Below are 24,615 nucleotides of genomic sequence, written 5' to 3'. Positions count from 1 at the left end.
CCTTCCTTCCTACCTGCCTTCCTCCCTCCTTCCCGATTTGCAAGCAATGAACTGGGAGAGTAGAGCTGGCAGTGTGACCTCTGTCATTGCAAAAGTGTGACAACCTGCTGAGTGAAATACAATGATTATTTCTGCTTCAAATTAACTCTTCCTCCGCATCCTTGACTAGCAGATGCAGATTTCTGTTCCTCAGAGAGTTTCTTCTATCTTGCTGTTGAAATAGAGGTTTTGAAGATGCAGCTTTTGTTACATGAAACTCTAATACATTAAATGTACTAGAAATTCATTGGCTGTTGGTGTAGTTTTTGGAGAGAAACATTCTCTCTGAGAACTACAGCACTTTTGCATTGTACTAAGAAGCATGTTGGTTATACAAGTGTGTGTTGTCTGTATACATCTTACTCCTAATACTTCAGACATTGGGTAGGATTCTACAGGTCAGGACTTTCCTGGTTTGACAGTTATGAATTGTACTCAGAAGTAGAGTAGAAGTCATCAAATATGGTAGCTGTGAGCTAGAAGTTCATGCCCCTTCTGTTTACTCCCTTCAGGTTGGCCTGCTTTGCATTTCAGGTGGAACCCTTGCTTTGCTAAGGAATGATTTTCAAACTTCACTCTGAAAAACAAAAACTCTCTAATAGTGTTGGCTTTTAACAAAAGTGGTATGCATAAGCTTCATTTTTTTTGTTGCTCATGTTTTGTGTTTTTGCAAAACTAGCTAACATTTCTGATATTTATCTGTAACTGGACAGTACTGAGAAGGAATTGCTTTTAGCAGATCTCTAGCTTGGGGGTGGTACAGGTAGCAGTGGTATTGAGAATTGTTTGCAATTTGAGTTTCAGAGATGGGAAGCTTGGAGACAGGACTCCAAATACCGAGTAAGGATAGGTTTTGTAGCCTATTTTGAAAGCATGGGTGGAACTTGTCTCTAAATAAAGAGTGTTTTTAAGCTGCTTGAGTCTATGGTAATTTCTGAATTCCATATGTTTTCAAGCATATACAGAGGTTAAGGAACTTAAAAGAACATGAAATTAGAATCTCATTTGGAGCTGAAGGTCCTTAGAAACATGGAAGTGTAAGGATCATATTGCCCTGGATCTGTTAGCAGTGGATATTAGTGAGAAAGGCAGCCAGAAGGTAGTTTTATTTCTGGCTTTCACAAATTCTGATGCCCTTGCAATGTTTAATGTTTTTCATTTTACCCAGAGGAAGCTAACTCTGAAATATCAGAAAAACATTATTACTGTAATCCAAATTAAAATAAAACTTGGAAGGGAGCTTTTAAGTTGAAGATACAAAAAGTGATGTAGGCGATAGAAAAATTTGATTGACATGAAGCTGAAGAGCAAATCACACAATTTGTGAGGATAAGGTGACTTAACCAAGCCCAATCTCAAATACTGCATTGTGCTTTGAATGTGGAAGAAAATTCAGGCTGTGGAGATCCAGAATTAGCTTTTGACAAGACTGCCGCTATTTTGGAAACATCCCGATTAAGTGATGGGTCAGTAGCCTGAATGGAACAGAATATGTGTACATTTCCATTGTAAACAGATGGAGAATTCCAAATACCACAGGAAGAAAGGCCCAAAGCAGAAAGACTCACAGAGTTTTAGCACAAAGCCAAGCTTTTTTTAAGCTTATTAACTCTTAATGCACAAAATATGTGAGAAGTTGCACAGTTTTACTGAGTGCTGTTACATTCTGAGCTTCATGCAAGTGTCAGCAAAATGTGTCCAACATGGTCTGCAATGGTCACTCATTGACTCTGTGGGTGAACTATGTGTGCTCCTGCAGCCATAAGCAAAGGGGCTTTAAGCTTGAGAGCGTATGGCCCTGCACATTTGCTTCGCTGGGACACACCCTTGTAACGGGAAAAGAAAATTGGTTAGGACAGTATGTGGAGATGGCTTACTGCAAAATGTTACCTCCAGTGGAAAAGTTCATATGAACTAGCATACTTTTGAAAACAAGAATAGTTTGCAAGAAAGTAAGTATATTGAAAGAAGTGTGTGTTGGTGTGGTCCCTTGAATCTCCTTTTAAGAGAAATTTGACATCTTCAGGTCAATAGGGTGAGCCCTTGATGACTCGGAGTGGAACCATAAATAATATATCCAATTACTGCCCAAAGAAATTTTTCACTGTTGGCAGAAGTTGAACCAGGTCGATGTTTTTTAGACTGCCAAAAGGCAAAGTGAAGTCACAGGCTGCATGTGCTTACTTGTTGATACTAGGAAGAGGACATGAGGACAGAACCCTTTTCTAACTGATATGGGAAATCCTTCCTTTTAATACAAAAAGGAGCATTGTTGTCTAGTTGAGACCAAATAGTGCATATGCTCTGTGTATCGGCAGATTCTGTCAGGTATCCTTAGGAAAACAGATCATATCCCAAACCCATGTTGGTAAGCACAGCTTATGCAGGGGGCTGTAAGAAAGAGCTCTATTCAACATCGCTGGAAAATGCAGCACCACCTCAGGGGTGCAGTTGGCATGAAGATTTTCGCAGGTGTGCACATTTGAGCATGGATGCAGGAATAGTATGTTGTAAGAGTTAGTTAAATTGCTGTCTTGACTCAATCAGCTGTGTCTGCATAAAGCCTGCTAAGACAGAACTTACAAGAAACTGTAAAAACTTAAAAATCATTAGGATTCCTTCATAAAATATTGTGTTAATATCTCATGAGATTGTTAAACATGGGAACAGTGTCAGTTTTAGCAAGCTGGTGTGAAGAAAAGGCAAATGACATTACTTCGGGATGTTTTTACTTGGTGGGATGTGAAACTGAGAGCCAAGACGTTTTGTTTCATATGAGGTCCAATATTTGGAGACCAGAGCTCTTGCAGTTCAGGTAAGGCCTTGAGCCCATTTGCCCCACAGTAGCTACTGTTAACTTTGTTGCAGTTGGGTACGTAGTTCTAACTAGATATAAGAAATAATGACCAAGATAGTTCCACATCTGAGATTATTTATGTGCAGTCATCTTGCCCAAGGAAGTTAGGGGAAGTTGCATTAAACTGTCCATGGGCTGAGAAGAGGTTTGCAATTTCATGAAGACTTTTTCAGTACTTCTTCCTACCGTCTTCCTTGAAATTAATTTAAGCCAACTCTTTCTTCCAGTATTTATTCCTTACAGACATGTAGACATCTGGATGACAGCCTCTTTTCACCTAGGTGAGGATGCATGTAGCTCTGTCGTCGACATATTGTTGACATTTGATCTTGTATGCCGTTCTATTGAGGCTCAGCAGACGGAGAACAGAGTGTAATGGCAGCTGTGCTCAAATCCTTTGCTCTTGTCTTTAGATTTCTAACATATTGTAGATGTTGCTGTTACAGTCTCAGCATGACATTTAGTGAGGAATTCACGGATATTGCTTTTGGTTTGCAGTCTGAGTTAAGGGCAAAAATGAAGAAGTCTGTCATTCCCTTTGCCAGAGAAGTGACCATATCTTTATTAGATTAATCCAACATTCGGAGCTGTTGGTGATTTTTGCAAGAGAGCAGTAGCTGGAGGCGCAGTCCTGTTTGCACAGTTCAGTTCACTTGTGCATCTGTACTGAATATGTGTGTGTGTGTGTGTGTGTGTGTGTATATATATATATCCACAGACACACACATCTATCTTCTGTCACTCCAACTCTTCCAAACAGGTATTCCTATTTCTCTCCTTTCCTCTGTTCCAACCACACACATTTGCAAATGAAAGGATAATTGTTTTGTTTAGCAATGTCTTACTTACTCAGCCTAGGGTTCAGATCTGGGTTTGGACCAGTCCCCTAAAGGGTTTTTTGGAGCTATTATCCTGGTTTTGCAGCCTTTGGGGGACAGTAAAATAATGAGCTACTTCACTACAAGTGTATTATTTTCCTGAATGAGAGCTTTGTTACTTGAGATGATCCATTTCTTTATAAGACCTCATTCTTTTTAATGTTTTAAAGATTCCCGCTAGTTATTTTTAAATGTAGTAGTTGCATGAAAGGCTTGTGAAATAAAGGACCAGCTGATAATGCAAAGAGCTTGCGTAAAGAAAGAAAGGATTAGATGTGCTTCAGTGAGACTTCTCTGACTTTGAAATATCAGCAATAAATTAGGTGATCAAGTATGATCAGAAAGAACGAACAATGTTTCACCTTTGCAGAAAGTTTCTCAGTCCATCCAACAGAAATTTCTGGTGCTAACCTATTTTAGAAATTGTATCAACTATCCACAGTTAAGGTTTCAGTTGTTGCTGAAAATTAAGAGTTAATTCCCATTTAATTCACTGTGGCTCAGAAAGCAAAGCTAGGATTTTCTGCACTCACAACAGGTGCAGAGAAAGGCAGAAAGAGGTTTGTTGTATTGGTGAAGACTGAAGAAAAATTTTATGTATAATCCTATTGCATCTGGGGAAGATAAATGGAGTTGAAAGAAATTTTATTTGTGCTGAGCATTGGATGATAAAATCCATTTGAGGATAAGACTGACAAATCCAAAAAGATAAGTGCATTATTTTTCACTTCTTCCACTTTAACAGAGAAGATGTAATGGAAGGACGTGTATGTTGCTAGCAGAAATCAGCTGCGGGGGAGGGGTTGAGCAGCACAGACCAACCTGCCTAATAAGGGGAGATGGTAGCAAAAAAAGAAAATCTTTTCTCCTGTCTGATCATGGGAATTGCATGCCTTTTTCTTTGTATCTGCATATAGGTACAGAAGGAGACTCCTTGCAAACAAAGGGGAGACTTGCTATGTTTCAAAATTATGTTATATGCTGTCTTATGAATAAATGTATTGAGCCATCAGTGTTATCCCAAGGAGCTTTTGTTTTGCTTTGCATTCAAGACCTTCTGCTTTAGACAAGCTAGACTTGAAATTTGCTCCAGAGGCTGTTTGTGGCAGTGCAGGTCTTAAGCCTGAATTTCATCAGATTTTGTGAAATTTGTTAATAGAAGGCAAAATAAAGAATATAGTCTAAGGAAAAAAGTGTACCGTTATTTATTAAGGAGATCAGCTTAGAATATTTGGGTTTTATTATGCTTCTGGGCCTTAAAAAGCCACAGACTTGTCTAAGTTGGTTGGAGGCATAACAGAAGTCAGTGATGCAGGTGGCTTCCTGGCAGCCAAGTAAAAGACACGTCATGTATTCAGTGGAGTGGTGGATGCTTTATAGAAACTTATCTGATACCTTGGTGTCAGAGGTGAACTAGTTAACACACTGATGTTGAAAAAAGTGCACCAGGTAAGATGTTTCAGTGGCAACACACTGGGAGGAGGCAAAAAAAAAAAAAAAGATAGTTGATTGATTTTAATTCTGTTCAGTCTTGATAAGGTGCTTGCAGTCAAAAACAGTGAAGTCAAACTTGCTTTGCTTATGCCTTCATGCTCTCACTGCACCTTATCTGCTGCTCTGGCAAATACAACTGTGGTTCATAGTTTTCTGTTATCATGCTCTTTGAGTAGTTTCAAACTGTGCCTAGGCCTTGCCTAGAGGTGTACTTTCAGTGAACTTAATACAGTGTTGTGGATTGGCCATGCTTTTAGGACTGCATCTGTGACATTTTAACTTAGTTCGCTAAAGCGTGAGGTACCTGTGCTGGCCAGAGTCTCAGGGATAGCTGCAGTTATGTTGGCAAAGCTGTGCAGCCTCTGCAATTACTGTGGTATCCATGTGAAGAGCGCTTTGTTTACCAACATAAACTTTGCATCTGTGTAGGCATGAAGTACAAATGTTGGCTGCCAGTACAAATATATCCATCCAGCAGTGATCAGTGCTCCTTTCTGAAGATATTTTTCTGCAACTCAGGTCAGAGTAGATATGAAACTGTGTATTTTACCAGTCCGCACAGTAAGAAGTTTCTATTGGGTTTAACACATTAGGTATTTATTTTCCTGTGTGTTTTCATGGTCTGTCAGCCTCTGGTGACAGTGTCGATTCACTTGAAATTAATAATTACATTTTAGGCTGGAGATTTATAAACCCACCTTATCTGCTCCAGCCTTTCCTCTCCCTTTACCTGCTGTCAGGATGGAGCTTCATGGATCACAGGATCTCACCATGTAAACGAGACAACAGCTGCACCCCCTCCCCTAGCAGTCTTTATCAAGGCTGATCTAACAGCCAACTTACTGCTTGGGCCAAGCAAAGGTAATGGCTTGAAATTTATTGGCATCTTGAAAGGTGATGCATCTAATTGAGAGCAAAAGTGTTTGTATTGAATTTAAAGAGATAAAAAGCAAGAGTTCCTGCTGAGTTTTCCTGCCTGCTTGTGCCAGAATTTTCTCCTCCAGCTTCAAAACATGTTTTTTTCTTTCTTGAGTGTCAGAGATAAGTAAGGTCCCACTCTGCCAAACAAGTAGTATTCAGCACTCCCCTGCTTTTCATTGCTCTCTTAGATGTGGGAAGGCCTTGAGCAAAGAGGCAGCTGTGCAGATGACGTGATGCCTCCGCTTTGGCCAGGCATGGTGCTGCTTGGATCAGGCGAGTGGTGCAGCACTGTTGCCAATTGGCAGCAGTAGCACAGGCTTGGGGTAGCCTGCTGCTACTTTGATGACTGACAGGATCCTGGCGATTGTCCTGTCCAGCTTTTTAGTGTTGCCACTTCCTAGAAATGGAGGGGAGACATGGAATTTGAAGAGTGTTATTAAATTGCAGCAGCTTTGGTATAGAGTGGGAGGGGAAGACAGAAGCAATAGGTCAATAACTAGGACTTAGCAGAGGCTTTTAGCAAAAAGTTTTCTTACCCCTCCAGGGTAGGTATAAATTAACTGTCTAGCTCTGTGCTTATGTGTTGTGCTCTGGGCCCCTTCTTCCCCTGTAAGTACACAGCAGCTTGACAGCAAGGAAGAGATCTTTGGGAAAGATTCCTTGAGGCTGTTGATTGTCATGCAGCCTCTTCTGGCACTCTGCCATAAGTAAATACCTAAGTTGGTGGCTGTGACAGGTGATACAGTACTGATGTGACAGCACTGACAAGTTGGAGGAGAAGCAACAGCAGTGGGCATGAGGTGGCCTTTGCACTCCACATGTAGCTTGTTTGCTGAATAATTTGAGGGCCTGTTTTTTTTCTTCATGCCTTACAGCCCTGCTTTCTCTGAGCCATCTTTTCCCCTGCTGAAATCAGCGTTGAAGAAGTGGCTGTAAAGTGATGAAATGAGCTTTAGGGAGTTCAGTGCATGATGTACATGCTCATTTCTGTTCAGAGAGGATAAAAAAGGCACACTAAAAAGATAAGTAGTTGCTTCTAGTGCAGTCTTTGAAAATAGAGACATAAATTACTCAACCAAATCTTTCCCCACACTTCATGGTTACAGGGATGTAGAATAGAAGCAAGCAACTGTTTCTTTTGTGAGCATTGCTTTCCCTTGGTATGAGTCTTCGTTTATATGGAAGCTTAGCTACCTAGACAGTTTTGGTTTTTCTAGAGGAAGACTTTTTATCTTGCTGTCATCCCCTGCACTCAAGGAGAGAACGAGTCCCTGAAATGACAGAAGACTGCTGGAATCTCCTGTGAAGTGTGGGGAGATCAACCAGAGAAGGGATTTTCTGCAAGTACAGGTCAAGCAGGTGTTCTGTGTAATTTGGGCTGGGTCATGTGGCCCTAAAGGGAAGGAGTAGGACCTGTTGTGTGTACTGAAATGACATTTATATGTTTACACTGTTACCAAGAAGAGAACAGCTTACTATACATACATTGCCTGTTTGGGCTTAAGCTTCCATGGGGATGTTCTGAAGCTCCCACTCCTCAGACTTCACAGTGTTTGTAGTTGGAGAAGCATATCCTTCAAAACTCTATTTCAGAACAGCATCTGCAAATAAAGGCAGCTGCCAACTTTGTAAAATGCTGAATCACCACATCTAAAGGTGTGGCTACGTATTATTGACTTAGTAGTGCAGAGATGCTAAGAACGAGTTTGACATTGGTTATGGTGAAGAGCATGGAAGCTTGCTGTGACTGCTGATAGTGATTATGGGCTGGCGAAGTGGATGCAATATGAAATCCCTCCTAAATGAAACTGCCATACTATTAAAAATAAGCTCTCTTGAAGCTATGAGAGTGTGGTGAACACCTTAAAGATTAGTGGACTTTTACATCAGTGTTTCTAAACTGATTCCTGAACCCTCAGCCATCGACATGACTGTTACACTTGGCCTGCAACTAATCTGTGGGCCAGCCCTAATGAAAAGAAACTGTTGAATTATCAACTTTATGCATTTGTCTTGTTAATTTTAAGAGTGTGTGAGGGTTGTCAGCAATCTCTTGACCTAGAAGCTGGAGAATTGTGTTAGTGTAGGATTCCTCAAGCAAACTGACTATTATTCCTAGAAGTTTAGAGTTACAAAGTATGAACAGTTCACTGGCAAAGAGGTGTGGTCACTCTGTGGTATCTTTTCAGGCTGGCTACTTTGGTTGAAATATCTCAGTAGCTCTTCATAAGATTTAACAATGGAAAAAAAACAACCAAAAAAAGGTCCAAAAGGAATTAGCTATGAAGAACAGTGCTTCTGACAGAGTTCTGACCTTCTTTGAAGAGAGGGACCTGCTGATGTTGAAGGAACTTTAATTTTTTCTTCCACTCTGTGGATAGAGTAGGGGGTCTTGCTAATGGATGCAATTGCAAGAGATAGTCTGTATGACTGCATCAGATTGATTAGCTGGGTCCTGGTTACTGCTGCGAGTGGTGATTATGCCGGTACAGCTGCTCTCTCCTTTTATGTACTAATTACTACACGCACGGATGTCATCACCCTTAACACTGCATGGAGTTGTCCCATTAGCGTGGGAGTGGGAAGCAGCAGGGGAGGGGAGCTCTTCAGCATGACAAGCTGTTTAGAATTGAATGGAATGGAGTGGAATGATGAAGCAACTATTCTGATGCAGAATTTTAAAGCCATCTTGTCTTTGATATTCAGCCCTCAGCCAACACTTGCACGTTGTCAGAACCAGACTCATGTTCTTGGGGGAGCACTTTCCATGGGGTGCTGTTTACTGCAAAGCACCTGGGTGTTCAGCTGTAACCAGCAAGTCTCCTGCCTTGGCATGGCTGGTTACAAAGCATGTGGGACAACAGCTATATAAGCTGATCTGGAGAGGAGCTTGTGGGTAGCCCAGGAAGGTGGCTTCTGGAACTGTGGTACCTTGCAAAGTCATTCTCAGGAGAAATTGTTTGTTTCTGACTTGCCAAAGAAGGATATAATGGAAGGCCCTTGCAGTTCTTAAGATATTTAGAATGCTTATTTTACAGATTTATGCTCCTAGCTCTGGGGGACCCCTCCCTTTCCCCTCCTCTTTCCTCCTCCTCCAAATCCAGTCTTCCCATCTCAGAGTGCACCATAATCTCCATGGTAACAGGTGCTACCATCATACATATGATTTCCCCCCCCTTCTTTTTCTCCCTTTGCCCTTCCCTCACTGATTCCCCAGCAAGCAAGGCGCATGTGTGTGAGTTAATGGGACAGACATGGCAGAGATGGGTAAGAGCTAGATAAACCTCTAAGGACCTCTTCCTTCCATCCAAATACTGAGCTTCTCTGAATACACTTAACTGCTGAGTGATAGCCAGGGCACAAAGTGACCAGCTTCTGTCATATAGAGAAATCTGTAAGGACATTTTCTCCTCTAATGTGGCCTCCTCAGAGGAGCCAATTAAATGTGTTACCGGTGATAGTAAATAATGTATCTCTATTGTTTTGCTCTGACTTACTTTGTTTGTATTCCAATGGTCAGGATGAAAGTTCTGGGTAGTATTGGAGGACACATAGTTAAATGGTCTCTGACTCAGGCATCTCAAATTGTCAAACAGACAAGATGTGCAGTGGATACTAGAGCTACAGAGAAAAACAGTCCCAGGTTGTTATGCTAGCTGATGAGTCCCATCCTAATGGATTCTAATTATTACTTCAGGCCACCTCAGCAGTGCAGTAGTGGTTGTTCTGCATTCCTGTCAACCTTTATACTGTTGTTCCAGCACACCTTCATTCCCTTCCCTGCTTCCTGGTTCAGCACCATCCCTGTTTATGGGGAGTCTGGAAGAAGGGTTTTGGGATGACTGAATGCTTTCCCATCAGAAAAATCTAATGAAAACATGTCTTTCAGCTTGGACTTATCCCACTGAAAATCTAGATTCAAAGTTTGTGTTACTCACAGTGATTACAGATTTAAATACAAACTAAATTTCTGCAGAAATTCTGTTAACAATTTGGTCTTGTAAATGCCAAGGTAGATTTTTAGTCCTACCCTTCTGAAGCCCTGATAGCCCAGTTCACTGAAGCAGCTTGTCCCTGTCTATTCCTGGTAACCAAACGGACTCATTACTGCTTTTTCCATTTCCCGTTCTTTGTTTTTATGATTTCCATGTGGTTTTGGGCTAAATGGACTGTTGTCATATACCCAGTTCTGGTTGCTGGATGGCAGGGTATAGGAAAGCACTGCTGTACAAAAGGCATTAGCTTCTTGGAGTAGGAGCAGTACGCTTAAGAAACCAAGCTAGTGCAGATCTTTGTGTGCACAGGGTTTTCACTCACCTGCCTTAATGCAGCATTTGGCAACATTGACTTGCAGCCATGCTAACTACTTGCAGTCTTAGCAACTCTTCAGCTTCTTACCTTTCTGCAGGCAGAATGGATAGTGTTGGAAGCCGATCTGAACTGAGTCATTTGTTACTTATGTACTTGTGTTATTCTCATAGTGACTATACCACTTGTCCCCATTACTTTGTTTAATTAGTTTGAATAAAAGAACTGTACAGCCCACTGAGTGACATGCACGTTCTCCTGGGGTCGGAACTACTTCTGCTTCACAGCTGTATACCAGTCAGTCTGTTAAATATTTAAGGGCATGTGCGTTTCTAGCAGCTGCTTATTCTCACTGTTGAATTAGTGGTTTCTTGCAACATCCTGTATAGTGACATGTCTCCATGGCCATCTGTGCTGCTGCAGGCTGATTTCACATTTGTTTGAGGCTCCTTGCCTCTCCTGCCTTGTATTGTCCTGTCAAGTAATCTTCTGTTATTGTTTCAGAGAGTTTTCAACGTTCTGTACCCAATGCCTGCCGACCAGAGAAGACATGTCAGCATAAACTCTGCTCGCTGGCTGCCTGAGCCAGGCCTGGGATTGGCATATGGCACCAACAAAGGGGACCTGGTGATTTGCCGACCAGAGTAAGTGCTTGCTTTACGTGGAGACATAACATGGAGATACAACTGCTTTGGTCATTCTGTTCTCAGGGCAGTGGGGATAACATGGCTTTTCACTGCCTGGGACATGGTGCCTGAAGGGCCCAAAAATTCCTAATATTTCTTTTGGATTGCCACAGTGTTTACCTGAATCACTTACACTAAGTGTTTGTTTTGCTGATTATAAACTTCAGAAGCTGTTTGAAGTGCATCTCATTAGCTCATTTTATTTTCCATGTCTTTGTAGAATTTCAAGATCCTTTATTTCTTATATGCCTAGTGCAGTGTCTTTCAGTCTCTCTGGATTTATGGTCTTCTGAAAGTTTCCAGTGGCTGCAAATGTGAGCTGTAACTAATATACTTGCTTTCCTCAGCTTTAAAGAACCTCTTGAAGTTCACCAACAGATATAAAGCTGCTGACCTGGAGTTATCAAATACTTGTTACAGTATTCATGCATGAGATTCTGTGATCTGCAAAGACTTTTGTCATGACTATGAGCAAGTCAGTCAATTATTTTGGTGTCCTCTCTAAAAGTCCAGTGATGTGACACGTAGACTTCAGTCTCTTATTTATAAAGATCTGTGAAGGGTCTAACTGTCCCTTTGTAAGCTTGCAATGAAACACAAGCTAATTTAGATGTGGTGTGACAGAGATGACCGAGTGAGCAGTGAAACATACTGCTTTCAGTTTTCTTGGAAAGCCTCTGCATCGTATTTTGTTAAGACCCTTTTTTCCATTGTATTGTCAAATGTACTTTTGGAGCTATGTTTCTTTTATGCTGCAGGAACACTTCACCGATTTCTCTGCTTCAGTTATTTCCTGGTACTGAACTACCTTGGTATTTTTTTGGGTTATGCTTCACATGTTGAAGTTCCTTGTAACTTAAAAGCTGGCAGCTAGAAACTCGCAGCACTGTTGATGATTGTACGACTTGCATGTGGACTCCCATCTGTTGTGCATGACATCGGGCATGTGGTGCTTGAGGAGAGTCATATGGTCAGTGTAGAACCACTACCTTAAATCAGAATAAATATATACAATTGTTAATAGTGACTAATTCAGTACAGCCTTCTGGTGAAATCTATGATTGGAATTCAGATTGGATCGGTTTCTGTAGTACAAGATGCCAGCACTTTTCAAAGAGCCCTCTTGTTCCCTTGAACATAATCTTTCATCAAGGCCTTATTTATACATGAAGTTCTACAAGATATTGTTATGGAATAAGCTATAATCACTCTCTTCCAGGATAAGTGGCTTTCTTTAAGAACAGTTGCCATACTTTCTAAGAAGAAGAATTATTCAGGAATAATGGCTCTCTTCTTCTTGAACTTGAAAGCTATTCTAAGTTATTATATATTCTAAGTATAGAGAAGGCGTAAGAACCCAGGAAAATGAAGTCTTCCTGAGAGTGGATTCTTTGATTGAATGCTGTGGAATCTTGCTTGGTCTGGCTGTCCTGGCTTTACATACCCCACATTAGATTTCCATTCCAGTGCTTGTGGTACCCCAAAGCTGAGTGGCATGTCTCTTGGCACTTCACTGAATACCCAACAGGAACACTTTCATAGTATCTTATGGGAGTACTACCAGTCCTTCTGCAGCATCTCTGTGAAACCTTCTTAGCTCAGCATGTTTCTAGGGCACTCTTCGTCTCCTTACTTCTGTCCCAGCAACTTTATTATAATTATGCCCAATTCCAACAAAAATAGACCTATTGTATCTGAGCGTGAAACAAGGTGGCTGTATAAGTGAGAGATTTATTGGTGGTTTGACAGAAGTGCTTCAACAGATTTCCTGCTTATGGATTGGAGTGATTGATTCTTCTGGTGATTATTGTAAATATCACAAGGACTAGTGGGTTCTTTTTGGAGCAGAACACCTGATGAGTTCTGTTCTTGACTGTACCATTTTATAGACCAACAAAAGGCAAGAGCAACTTGTAAACCTCAGCATGAAGGTGTAGATACTCACCGAGCTGTATAATTTGCATTGAGGCACTAACATCACAACACATGAGTGAGACTCTATCAGAGCAGAAGTGGCTTGCAGCTGTGGTGTCTGTCTCAAACCTACTTGAGAGATCCTCAGAGAAAGGAAAATGCCTGACATGTGGATGCCATCTCAGTAGCTCTTGGCTTAATAAACTTGGTGTGAGATCGGCATGTCTGTTGACTTTAACTTGAGGAGTGAGGGGAAAAAGATGAAAAATATTTATGTAGTTACCATACAAAGTAATATAGAGGAAGAGAAATATTAAATAAAGGATTCAGCAATTGATAGAGTACTGTATGGAGGATAGCCCAGCAAACAGCAGCGATCAAGAAAACACTGTACTGCTGAAAACCCCCCCAACTGTTCTAATTTGGCAAAGAAAACTGTGGTCAGTAGCAAACAACGGAGATGATTATAATTCCCCGGGTCTTTATTCCTATATACAATGGAGGCGTTTGAAACCAAGTACTACAGGAATCACATAAACAGATTGAAATAGCAGCTGTTCCTCAAATACAGGATTTAAATGAGTAGACTGGAAGTACAAGCTGACCAAAAAAAAAAGCATAACTTGAGGCTCCATGGTCTCATGATGAGAGGCTATGCAAGCAGTCCTTCCAGAGTTCTAAAGAAACATGAGTTAAAACGAAATGTTTTGGCCTGTGTTGCTAAGCTGGGGTAGCACTGATGGCATGTTTTCTTGCAGATGGAAATGGGAAAGGTCAGGTTATCTTGGCAGTCCATAATGTGAACTCGGTACATAGATGAAGTCCTGGCTAAAGGAAAGAATACAACATGGTTGACATCTGTATTCTGCCACAAAAGAGGTCATTGATGGACTTCCTTGAAGAACCTGTTCTGAAACTGGTTAATTAATACTGTTTACTCTAGTGGCCTGTAAGGGTGCACTAAATAAATTTGCTGATGTGACAATAGCTTTCTCACTGCAGAGAAAAATCAAAGTATTGCACAAGAATTGAATTGCTGTGAAAGCGACTGGAGTTATAGGAATGAGAACTTAATGGTACAAAGTACACTTAGTGACTAATGAAAGTGAGCTCAGCAGTTAAAATGATGGAGGAGGAGAAAGACCCAAAGTTTTAGTTGATTGTAGGTGATTAAGCCATCAATACATGAGGCTGTAAAAAGAAAAAAATTAGTTCTAAGATGAGACACAAGACACTTAACAGCAGAGATAGCAAAATATCAGTAGTGCTGTAGAAGAAACTAGGTACATAAACTGGAACAGTTTAAAATTCACCTGTGAACTGGCACAGGAATTAAGAGCAGCAGATAGTGGGGTCAGAGGAGCATTTTTATCTAAGAAAACCTGTAGCTTGGGGTCTTTAGCAGGGCTAAAAAGGAGAGATAAGGAGGAGGTTATATAGCCTTCCAAATATATCCAAGAAAAGAGAACTATTTAAATGTATATCACAGAATGGGTGAGCTTGACCGTTGGAAATCACCTAGTCCAATCTCCCTTCTCAAGCAGGGTCCCCTACAGCGTATAACTCAGGATTGTGACAAGATGGCTTTTTAAAATCTCTAGGGAAGAAGACTCTACAATCTCTCTGAGCAACCTGTTCCAGTGCTCAGTCATCTGCACAGTAAAGAAGTTCTTCCTCATGTTTAGGTGGAACTTCTTGTGTTCCAGTGTCTGCCTATTGCTTCTAGTCCTGTTGCTCAGCACCAGCAAGGAGAGGCTGGCTTCATCTTCTTGACACCCTCTCTTCAGTCCCCTAATCATCTCTGTAGCCCTCCACTGGACTCACTCCAGGAACTCCATGTGTCTCTCATACTGAGGAACCCAGAACTGGACACAGTATTCCATGTGAGGCCTCACCGGGGCTGAGTAGAGGGGCAGATCACCTCCCTTGACCTACTGGCAATGCTCTTCCTAACGCACCCCAGCATACCATTGGCCTTCTTGGCACAGGGTCACACTGCTGGTTCACGGACAGCTTGTTGTCCACCAGGACCCCCATGTCCTCCTCCACAGAGCTGCTCTCCAGCAGGTTGGCCCCCAGCCTCCCCAAGTGTAGGACCCCGCATTTGCCTTTGTTGAATTTTGGAAGGTTCTTCTCTGCCCATCTCTCCAACCTGTTGAGGTGCTTCTGAATGGCAGACAGCACTCTGAGGTATTGGCCACTTCTCATAACTTTGTGTTATCAGTGAGCTTGCTGCGGAGGCTCTCTGCTCCTTCATCCAAGTCACTGATAAATAATTTAAACAATATTGGGCCCCCTATCAATCCCTAGGGGGCTTCACTAGTTACAGGCTTCCAACGAGACCCTGTGCCACTGATCACAACCCTCTGAGACTTGCCATTCAGCCACTTCTCAATCCACCTCACCATCCACTCATCCAGCTTGCGCTTCCTGAGTTTCCCTATGAGGTTGTCATGGGAGACAGTGTCACAAGTCATGCTAAAGTCCAGGTAGACAACATCCACTGCTCTCCCCTTGTCTGTGCAACCAGCTGTCCCATTGTAGAAGGCAATCAGGTTAGTTAAGCATGATTTCCCTCTGTTGAATCCATGCCAACTATTCCTGGTCACCTGGATATATGAACATCAGCCATCATGCAGGTGAACATATTACCTGGCTGTTTTGATAGTGGGATAGTGGGGCTAGCAGTTTGGAAAAATATATGTATATATATATATATATACACTTCTTGTTAGAGAACAAGGAGGCACAAATTGACTACAACTAGGTTGTGACTGTGAAGTAAAGTGGCAACCAGGTGATTTCTGCAATAGCCTGTATGTTGGCTGGGTGGATGCAGAAGACTCAGCTGTTTGGAGATGCAGCTCAGCTTGCAGAGACAAGTGTATGACTTGAATACTTGTGACTGATGGTGGGACCAAACTGCTGAGCCATGAGGCGGGTTTTGGTGTTTTAAACTGAAGGTCCACATCTAAACTTGTGTTGACAAGTTGGCTCTCAGAGCTGTTGTGCTATAGGGTAGTGAGGTGGTGACAGCAGTGTTTGTCCACACTTGGAAATGCACCTAATGGACCTGAAAGAAGCCTGTAAAAGACTGGAATTCATAAGAAGTACAGTAGCTGTGAGGATGGAATAAGTGTTTTTATTAGCCAAAGATACAACCCATGCCAGGGTTGCATTCTGGTGAGTAAAGGAAAGAAAGGACATTGTGTACCCACTTCCTTAGATTTTAGGGTGACAGTCAGCTCACTAAATTGTGCTCTTGAAAAGCATCAGTTTTTTTAATCTGCTTTTTATGTGCTCAAGTTGGAAGGAACTTTTAATGTAACATCAGGAATGTTCCTTCTTTCCCAAACACTGAAAGGCTAACCAACTTACATATGTTATTTCTCACATTTAATATTAGATGCAGACTTGCATTGAAAATAAAAACCCAAAGATCCCAGTCATCACTGAATAAATACTATTCTGACTGTGGATAACAAATAGCAAAGGTGGCAGAGCTGGTGTTCAGCAGTGTCTGCCCATCTTTCATATGTTCATTTCTTTTTGTTTGTTTAGCTGCTGGTTTCACTTGCTTGCAAATAAACAAGCTATCCATTTGAGAGCAGGTCTCTGTAACCTGTAAAAACTATGTGTACTTTTCCTGCTGATTCTGTGTCTTTGAGGAAAGAACCTGGGGGACTGGGTTCCTGCAGCTTTTAAAAACAACTTCATCCGCAAATGACCAACAGGACAAACAATTTACTTTTCACAAGTCTGATCTTGGAGCTGGAGCAACAGGACTCAGGTCTGTGGTTCTCAGGCAAGTCCTGCTGATAGGAGAGTTTTGACTCAGATGTGGCTTGGAAACAGATTGAAATCTTTATGAGGTTCTGACAGCCTTTTCCTTTTTCGAGGGTCCTGTAGCTCACTCTTGTGATGATTACGAACTGGTAGACTTGCATACATATTAGATCACGAGTCTGCTGTCTGCTTGCGCACAGTTTCACATTACCATGTGGTAGTCTGTGCTTTTTGGATGTGAGTGGGTGTTCAGTCCAGATGCGTGGTATTGAAAGGCTCTGAGGCTGCCATGTTTTAAAGGGTGGGCACCACTGAGCTAAATCAAGATACTGAATTGATAACACTGGTGTTCCCTGGAAGTACCATGTCACGTGAAAACAGGAATCCCTTTAGGCATATCACTTGAGGTAGTGGATACGAATAGAAGGCCTGGAGGCCACTCAGCTGTGGCCTGGAGATCTGTCACAGGAGGTGGTACAGAGCAGTGTGAATTCCCCCCAGTCCTCTACTGTCCTGATGCACACTGACTTTTTTGCATGGTTGCTAATGCATTTTTAGCCTCCCCAGGGCTACTTTTCCCTTACCTGATGTCCTTTGTAACTGGGACCAGTCATAATCCTCACTAAAGTTTTGTACATCTTTCTTGACTCTGCATAGTTCAAGGTTTGATTCAGTTCCTGAATCTTTGGGTTTTGCAGCATGGAATCAAATCCACAGTGTCTGTCTTGTCCAGTAGAAACACCTCTACTGAATTAAAAAGGATTTTGATTCTTAGTACTCATTATCTTTCCTACCCTGTGACATTCCAACAAGAGTTTTCCCATTCAGAAAACCCCCTGGTGGGACATCTCAAGCATTAATTGCCTTGTAGAACAGGTGAGACCAAAGTGGTGAGGAACAGACTGCATGCTGCTTATTGCCTTTAGCTGACTTCACTTGTGGAGAACTGCCATGGAAGAAAGGCACAGGGTCCAAGTATCAGTTGTTTGTCATTTTGTCTTGAGTGTTCCCTCCCCTATTCTCAGGAGTATATTCTGGGAGGGCTCAGTGCTCATATGCTTTTGAAAATATGAATCCAAAAACCTCTGTGTTCTGAGAAAACCGTTTCAAAACCAAGCTCTCAAAGTATCTTGTCTAGGGCTAGCTTTTTAATGCAGTCATCCACAAGAGAGGAAGGATTTCTTCAGCAGTCAGAGCCTCTGGTAGTGGAATTCAAATACCCCTGAAGATGCATCTGGTTCAGATGCAGCATCCCTTAGATTTCTCTCATTGGGAAGTAGGTGTGGAGAGTCTCAGACTGATTCAGTGTGCATATTCGATGTGCATATTTTAATTCTTTGTGGTGAGATCTGCCTCTAACGTGAAATTATTCCAGGAAAATTCTCTTTACAATAAATTCCTATGCTTTGCAAGGGATCACTGCATTTGTCTGTCCATGCCAATCTATTATTTTTTTCTCTGAGAATTGCATATCCTCCCATCTACTGATGGGGACAATGTGTCTGCATCTAGTTATCAGCATTGGTAAGGAGATGGTAATCTATCCAGCTCCTTGGTGCATCATGTCTCTCTGCTGGCTGGCTCCATTCCTCAGGCTATTCAGCCTCTAGCCATGATGGGCCCAGCAGCATAAGCCCTGCTACATCATTTACCTCTTGAGAATAGCTTCTGGAGGATGGAGTAAACAAGGAGACAGAAGGAGGAGCTGTGTTCCTTCATGTGTAACAGGGGGATGTTAGCAACCCTGCACAGGGAATGTTCTCACAACTGTTAACTGAGGTGGCTAGAGATACTAGTTATGTTCAAGTACTCCCTGCATATGGCAGCATCTGCGCAGTGGCCTTCAACCATGGTGGAGGAAATGAATGCATGTCCTGGAATTTTGCCACCTGTTAAACACAAGATACACTGAATTTCCTAAATGAGGGTAAAAGATGATTTTGATTGATAAAAGGACTGAAAAGGAGGGAAGATGGCCAATTTTGCACTATAGATGCATCCTGAAAGCTTATATTTGGATTTTGTTATTCCAAATTCCAATTTTGTTATTCCAATTCCAAATTGTGCAGAGAAGCCTAGGTAACCGTTGCAGGTGCAAGAGAAGTGGAGTGGTAATATGAAAGCTTGAAACAGTGTTTCCATTCTGATACTGTTTTTTATTCCATTTCTATTTCTGTTTCTGTATGTGAATTTGATATCCTGGATGACTGATGGAAGTTGCCCTCATAAAATTCCACTTAATATGTCTACAAATCCTGGAGGTAAATTTTGAGAGCTGCTTTAAGTCTTCACTTATTAGCAAGTTCATTTCCCTCACCCAATTCTTCAAGATATGCTGTAGCACTGACTGCTTAGAGACATTTATTTTCCATCATGAGAATGGGAACTTTGTACCGAGCTCTGTGTTAAAGAAACATAACCTGCAACTTACCAGTTTGTGTACTATGTCACTGGGCTTCTGCAGGTCCTTAATAGTTCCCAGATTGGGTAGCAATCTAAGAGTTCAGCCATGTGCTGTAAAAACAAGTGCTTCGTTTATATCTATTCAGATCACACCTGCTGCCTTTTCTTCCTTTACTTTTTTTTTAATTCTGTCTTCAAAAGCAGTTAAATTTCATGCAAGCAATTATTTGACTTAACTGCCAACTGCATGTGGATCACTCTTTCACTGTTTTAATCTATCTTCTTTCTATTTGTTATATTACTCTCTTCAAGGATAAAAGTTACACTTAGAAGACAGTAATTGTCAATTTAAGTATGGTTTTCTTTCTGATGAATGCTACTAAGTTGACTTTTTTGGCCTTTTGTCATTTCCTAATTTTTTGTAATGTATTGAAAAACAGGTATGAATGGCTCAAAAAAGTTAACTTTTAAAAAATTTTCTTAATGAGTGCAACTAGCTGCTATGTCTGGCTTCGTTTCTTATTCCCTAATTGCATAAGTACCCTTGGATATTTTGTAAGTGGAGACTTCAGAGAAGAAAATTCTGTATCTCTACCACTTTGAATCATCATTAATTTTTGTCCTTAGCCTCACTAATGAATAGACCTTTTTTCATTCTAATACCATTTTCCTCATGTTTATTTTAAGAATGTCTTTTCCCTCTTTTGCAACACAAGTCCATCCTGCTTTTTTTATAACCTTTCTTTTCTCCTCGGGTCTGTACTAGACCTTCCTTGTTCCCTTATTTACTTCCTTGGCTTTCCAGTAAGATTTTCTTTAATTTTCCGGTCTTTGATCTGTATTATTTAGGGAGTTTTATTTGTTGTCCCTTATGTCTATTTTTTTCCAGCAGGACTCCAGTGAATCCAGCTAGCAAATAAAACAACCATTTTTTTCTTTGTTTTCTTTCCCTTTTTTAAGTCTTCAAATGCCCTGGTTCTGTAAATGTTCTTAATGTCTACAAACTGTGAGTAATTGAAGTAATAATTGTGGATTTGGATTTCTTGATGATTTTTTTTTCTTTTTTTTTTCCTTTTCTTTGGAGCAGGTTTCCCATGTGTGCTACGTAGAATACTTTTTAGTTGGCTGATTTCAAAGCTACTGAAGATTAAAAATATAAAACTTGGCTTTCCCTGTGGATCTCAGTGAGATTAGACCAAACTAAAATCTTGGTTCTGGAGCTTGGCAACTTTATGTGCGCACATACCAATGTTCTATTAAAAATAAGTGTTTGCTATGCTTACTAATTTTAAACATTTATTTTTAAGGTAATTTCTCCCATTCTAAATGCATTTTCCTGGGTTTGTTTGTTGGTATAAGATCTACAAAACAAGCCTAGATTGAAATTGCCTTTGAATTAATGTCAATGTTAGTTTCTGCTGAAACGCTAATGAAAATTCAGAGATGACTAAGAGTGACTTTGGCTCTCAATACTTGTGCAGTTTAAAATGTTTAAGGCCTTAGAAGACTTAAGCAATTTGCGCTCACCCAAAGACTCCTAACATCCAAAATTGTCTAAGCCCTTGGAAGAGCTGACAGATCATGAACAGCTTAAGATATTCTGAGGGTTCAAAGCTGATTTAGAGTACAACCTGCCTGGAATCACTTTAAGCAATTAACAGGCCTTGAGGTTTTTGGAGGACTTAAACAAGTTATCCATCTTTAGAGCTTGGTTTATGATAATAGCAAGTTGAATGTTCTTGTTTAAAGAACTTTAAGCTCTGTGTTCTGGAATCCGTTATTTACCTTCCAGATAGTACCTGCTGCTTGTTGTGGTTGGAGCCAAATAGTGAGGGATACTATGGAATATGGGCAAGATTGAGTGAAAAGAAAATCAGTAGAAATTCAAGAAATTCTTATTTGGTCTACTTCTGCTTTGTTTATTCCACGCTAATTGGCCTGGGTGGTGTGAGTTTTTTTCTCATAAACATGCCTCTTTTTTTTTTTTTTTTTTTAATAGTGCTACACCTATTATGTAGTGCACTGTATTATGATACACAAAAATCTTAGTGGAAATCTTAGTGGTATTGTAGGAGTAAACTTAACTCTGGGTCTTCCTTGCGCCAGTGTTTTGTCCATCTGTTTTCAGTAGTGCATTAATTCAAATATTTTGCATTTAATTATAGCTGCAATATACCCCCTCCAACTTGGGATATAGCTCTTTTAAATGTCAAAGTAGCTGGTGTCTATTTACAACATCAGTAGCCCTGGAGTCACATTCAAGTCTAAGGAGGTTCTCTCAGATGCAAGTTACAACTTCCTATGTCACACTCTATATAAACACAGTGTGTTTGCATGACAGTAGAGTAAGAATATTCTGGGAAAACCTCCTTTAAAAAACTGTTGTGGTATTTCAGTAGAAGAAAGAAGGCTGTCTGTGAGGGACTTTGCTTGTCCTTATTCTCAACACAGGTTTTGCTGTGTAGCTCTGCATTCCATTAAGGGCAGTGCTCTCAACCTCAATATTTATGCTTGGGTCCCAAGATAATCGAACATCCACACTATCATATTAAACTCTTCTCTTTCTGCCCTGTCATTGTCTTGGTGCTCAGTTTCCATTTGACACTCCTGTTGAATGTATTGGAAGACTGATTCTTAATTTGAGACCTTTTCCTATGGAATATAAGACAAATTCCTCTTAGTGCTTTCTGTTGGTGTGTCATCTATTTCAACTCATTTTATGAGTCAGCTCATGTTCTACATGCAATCTGTAGGTAGATTACAAATGCTGACTCCTAGAAGTCACTTGGTTTTTACCGTAGTGACCCTGTGGATCAGAAGAAACTATTCTGTTTGGGTTCTTCCTACTGTGTTAATCTCTATTCTCTTTCTCTTCTCTCTCTGAGGTGTCTAACATCTTGGCTGACTGACAACTCTCTCCTTATCTGAGATATCACACTTTTGCCCAGGCAGGATGGCTGTTAGGTGTGTGCATTCTATCTAAATCCTATCCACTGGTCACAAGATCATGGATTGGATCCAGCTTTAGTTGCCCACTCTGGGGCAGGACAAACTCATGCATATTCACGATGTTGAGACAGGAAGAGCTACTGAATTAGTTTCTGGTGCCACCAGCTTTGTAAGACTGACCTCATATAAATGGTGTGAGTTTGAATACAGCATCTTCAAAAATCCCAGTATTCAGCCTAGCAAGCAGGACTGCACAATCAAATGAACAGGACCAGTCACCTCGCAAAGTTGAGTTACCAACCTCCCTGAAGCAGGCATACATCTACCAGCTGCACCAAGCTGCTTGCTCTCCTGCTTCTGCGGCACCTTTGACAATTCGAGTAGGTGTCAGGATATGTTTCCGCATGGTTGTTGGTTTTCATGCAGGCAAGACTTCCAGGATTCTGGAAAATTAATGGGCTATATCAGTATAGGGAGTAAAAATGCATCTGCTGCTAGATGCACCACTCATCTGAACAAATAGGATAATTTCATACGTCACTTAAATGTGTGTGGTTGTTAATAATAAATTGTAGATCTCGTGTTCTCTGAATTCCTATACTCCATCTCGTGTTCTTCCACTGACTAGTTATACATGGGCTGTACTCCAAGGGTATGCTCTGAAATAGGCTGGTGCCAGTGAAACTGCCACCTCTTCTTGGTCAAAGGGAATTACTGCCTAGTAGAGCTACTCCAGAAACCCTGTTTGCTGGTTCCATACAGTTTGCACTGCAGCCAATTTTCACTTGGATTTGTCTCTGCACATGGTTCATCGCCTGCACAGAAAGCTAAATATTTATGAAGTAGGGCGTTAGAAATTATTGTTTTCCTATCCAGGCAGCTGCTGGGAGGGCCAAACTTCGCCTTGTACTGACAATACTGTTGCCTAGCTAATCATGGGAGCCAGGGATGGGCTTGCTGTGCTGATCATCACAAGCTGGCAGAAAAGATAATGAGCTGCTGACAAGGATGCATCTGGAATCTGGCCAGCATTGCATTGCATTGCATGAGATACTTTGTGCTGCTTCTTCCTTTCCAAAGTAGGATAATAGATTCCTGTTCCTTAGGATAGTGTCACCTTGCTCTCTGTAACTCAGTCTATTCCCTTGATACAGTTTGAATGGTTTAAAAATGACAAGTTTACACAAAGGAAAGAAAGCACATTTGGGAAATTCAAATCCTTTTTAAATTAATCTGGTTTTGTATGCTTGCATTTAGTAATTTTGAATGGACAGTATATTCAAGAAGTCAGCTTTAAGAAGTAATTTCCTTTGTGGAGAAAATGAACTTGGCAGCATGAAAATCAGATGCACTGCATGTCATCACTGTGCAGCTAGTCTTCTCTGTGTTGAGCTTGCCACAATCTTCATTCCAGTGATGAAGTTGTGATGATATTTTTAGATGGAATTGCAGGCAGCAATGTCTTAATCAAAATTTAGTTCAGTACAATAGCAACAAGTGGGCTGCTGTTGGGCCTTTCCGTGTGGCAGGATTTGAAGAGGAGAGCAGTGCATTTGCTCATTGCTGCTGCCTTCTTAAATACTGGAGATGTTTTAAGTGAAAAGGTAGTAAGTGCTATTTATGCCTTCCTGGACACGGATATGCTACTTGCAAATCATGGGTTGTTTTGTCTTGCCACCATACTCCTGAACTGTATTGTTATGGTGGAGTTGGGGAACTTTTGTCCTAATCCCTTGTCTTTTCAACTCCCAGTTTTGGCTATGCCAGTTGGGTGATTACCCAGATGTCCAAGTCAGTTTGTGCTGACCTGTGCTTTGTTGACTTACTTTTCAAATACTGGTTAAGCCAATGCAGTAAATTGTATTTGAGCTTTCTTGTCATTTATTAGTAATTTTGTCATTAGTTCCTAGTGCTTGGTCCTAGTTTCTTCCCGGGGGCATAACTGAGCTGTGTAGATAATACCTTCATGCAGAGGGAGAGGCTATGCTGCCTAAGTTGTTGGCTCTTGGTACTTAACAGGCTCCACTCTGAATCCTTATTTGACTTTCAGCAAAGCCTGCAAGTCTGTGCCCTTCATCCTCTCCAAGCTTGTTAATAATGTGAACTGGACACAGGCGTGAAGGAAAAGTCCGTCTCAGAACAGGTCCCTGCTGGGAAATCCAGGCTGTGAGCAACTCTGCATATAACAAAGCTAATGGAAATTTCCAGGGAGGGCTTAGAGAGCTCAGTGACAGCCATAAAAGGGAAGAAAGTAAGAACTTGACTAAGTGGACTTCACTGTCCATGACTGACACAGTGTGGAGAATTGCAATTTTTCACCCTAAAGCCCTGGGCAACAAATGTCCTCCTTCCTGCATCCACATCCAACTGGCAACATGCT

General features: G+C 41.1%; 1 protein-coding gene across 3 annotated transcripts in view; it reads left to right on the top strand.

The window, feature by feature from the left end:
• Nucleotides 1–24,615, top strand: part of AMBRA1 (autophagy and beclin 1 regulator 1) — a 131,080-nt gene that overhangs the window by 90,631 nt on the left and 15,834 nt on the right. For all 3 annotated transcript variants that reach the window (XM_027642050.1, XM_027642049.1, XM_027642048.1), the window contains one exon: nucleotides 11,002–11,141. In XM_027642050.1, coding sequence (XP_027497851.1) covers nucleotides 11,002–11,141 — 140 coding nt within the window. The remainder of the gene's footprint in view (nucleotides 1–11,001; nucleotides 11,142–24,615) is intronic.

Source organism: Corapipo altera, unplaced genomic scaffold, assembly GCF_003945725.1.
Source record: "Corapipo altera isolate COAL_440 unplaced genomic scaffold, ASM394572v1 23b, whole genome shotgun sequence".
NCBI classification, from domain to species: domain Eukaryota; kingdom Metazoa; phylum Chordata; class Aves; order Passeriformes; family Pipridae; genus Corapipo; species Corapipo altera.
Note: the sequence above shows the minus strand (reverse complement) of the source record. Positions and strands in the feature narration are given on the sequence as shown.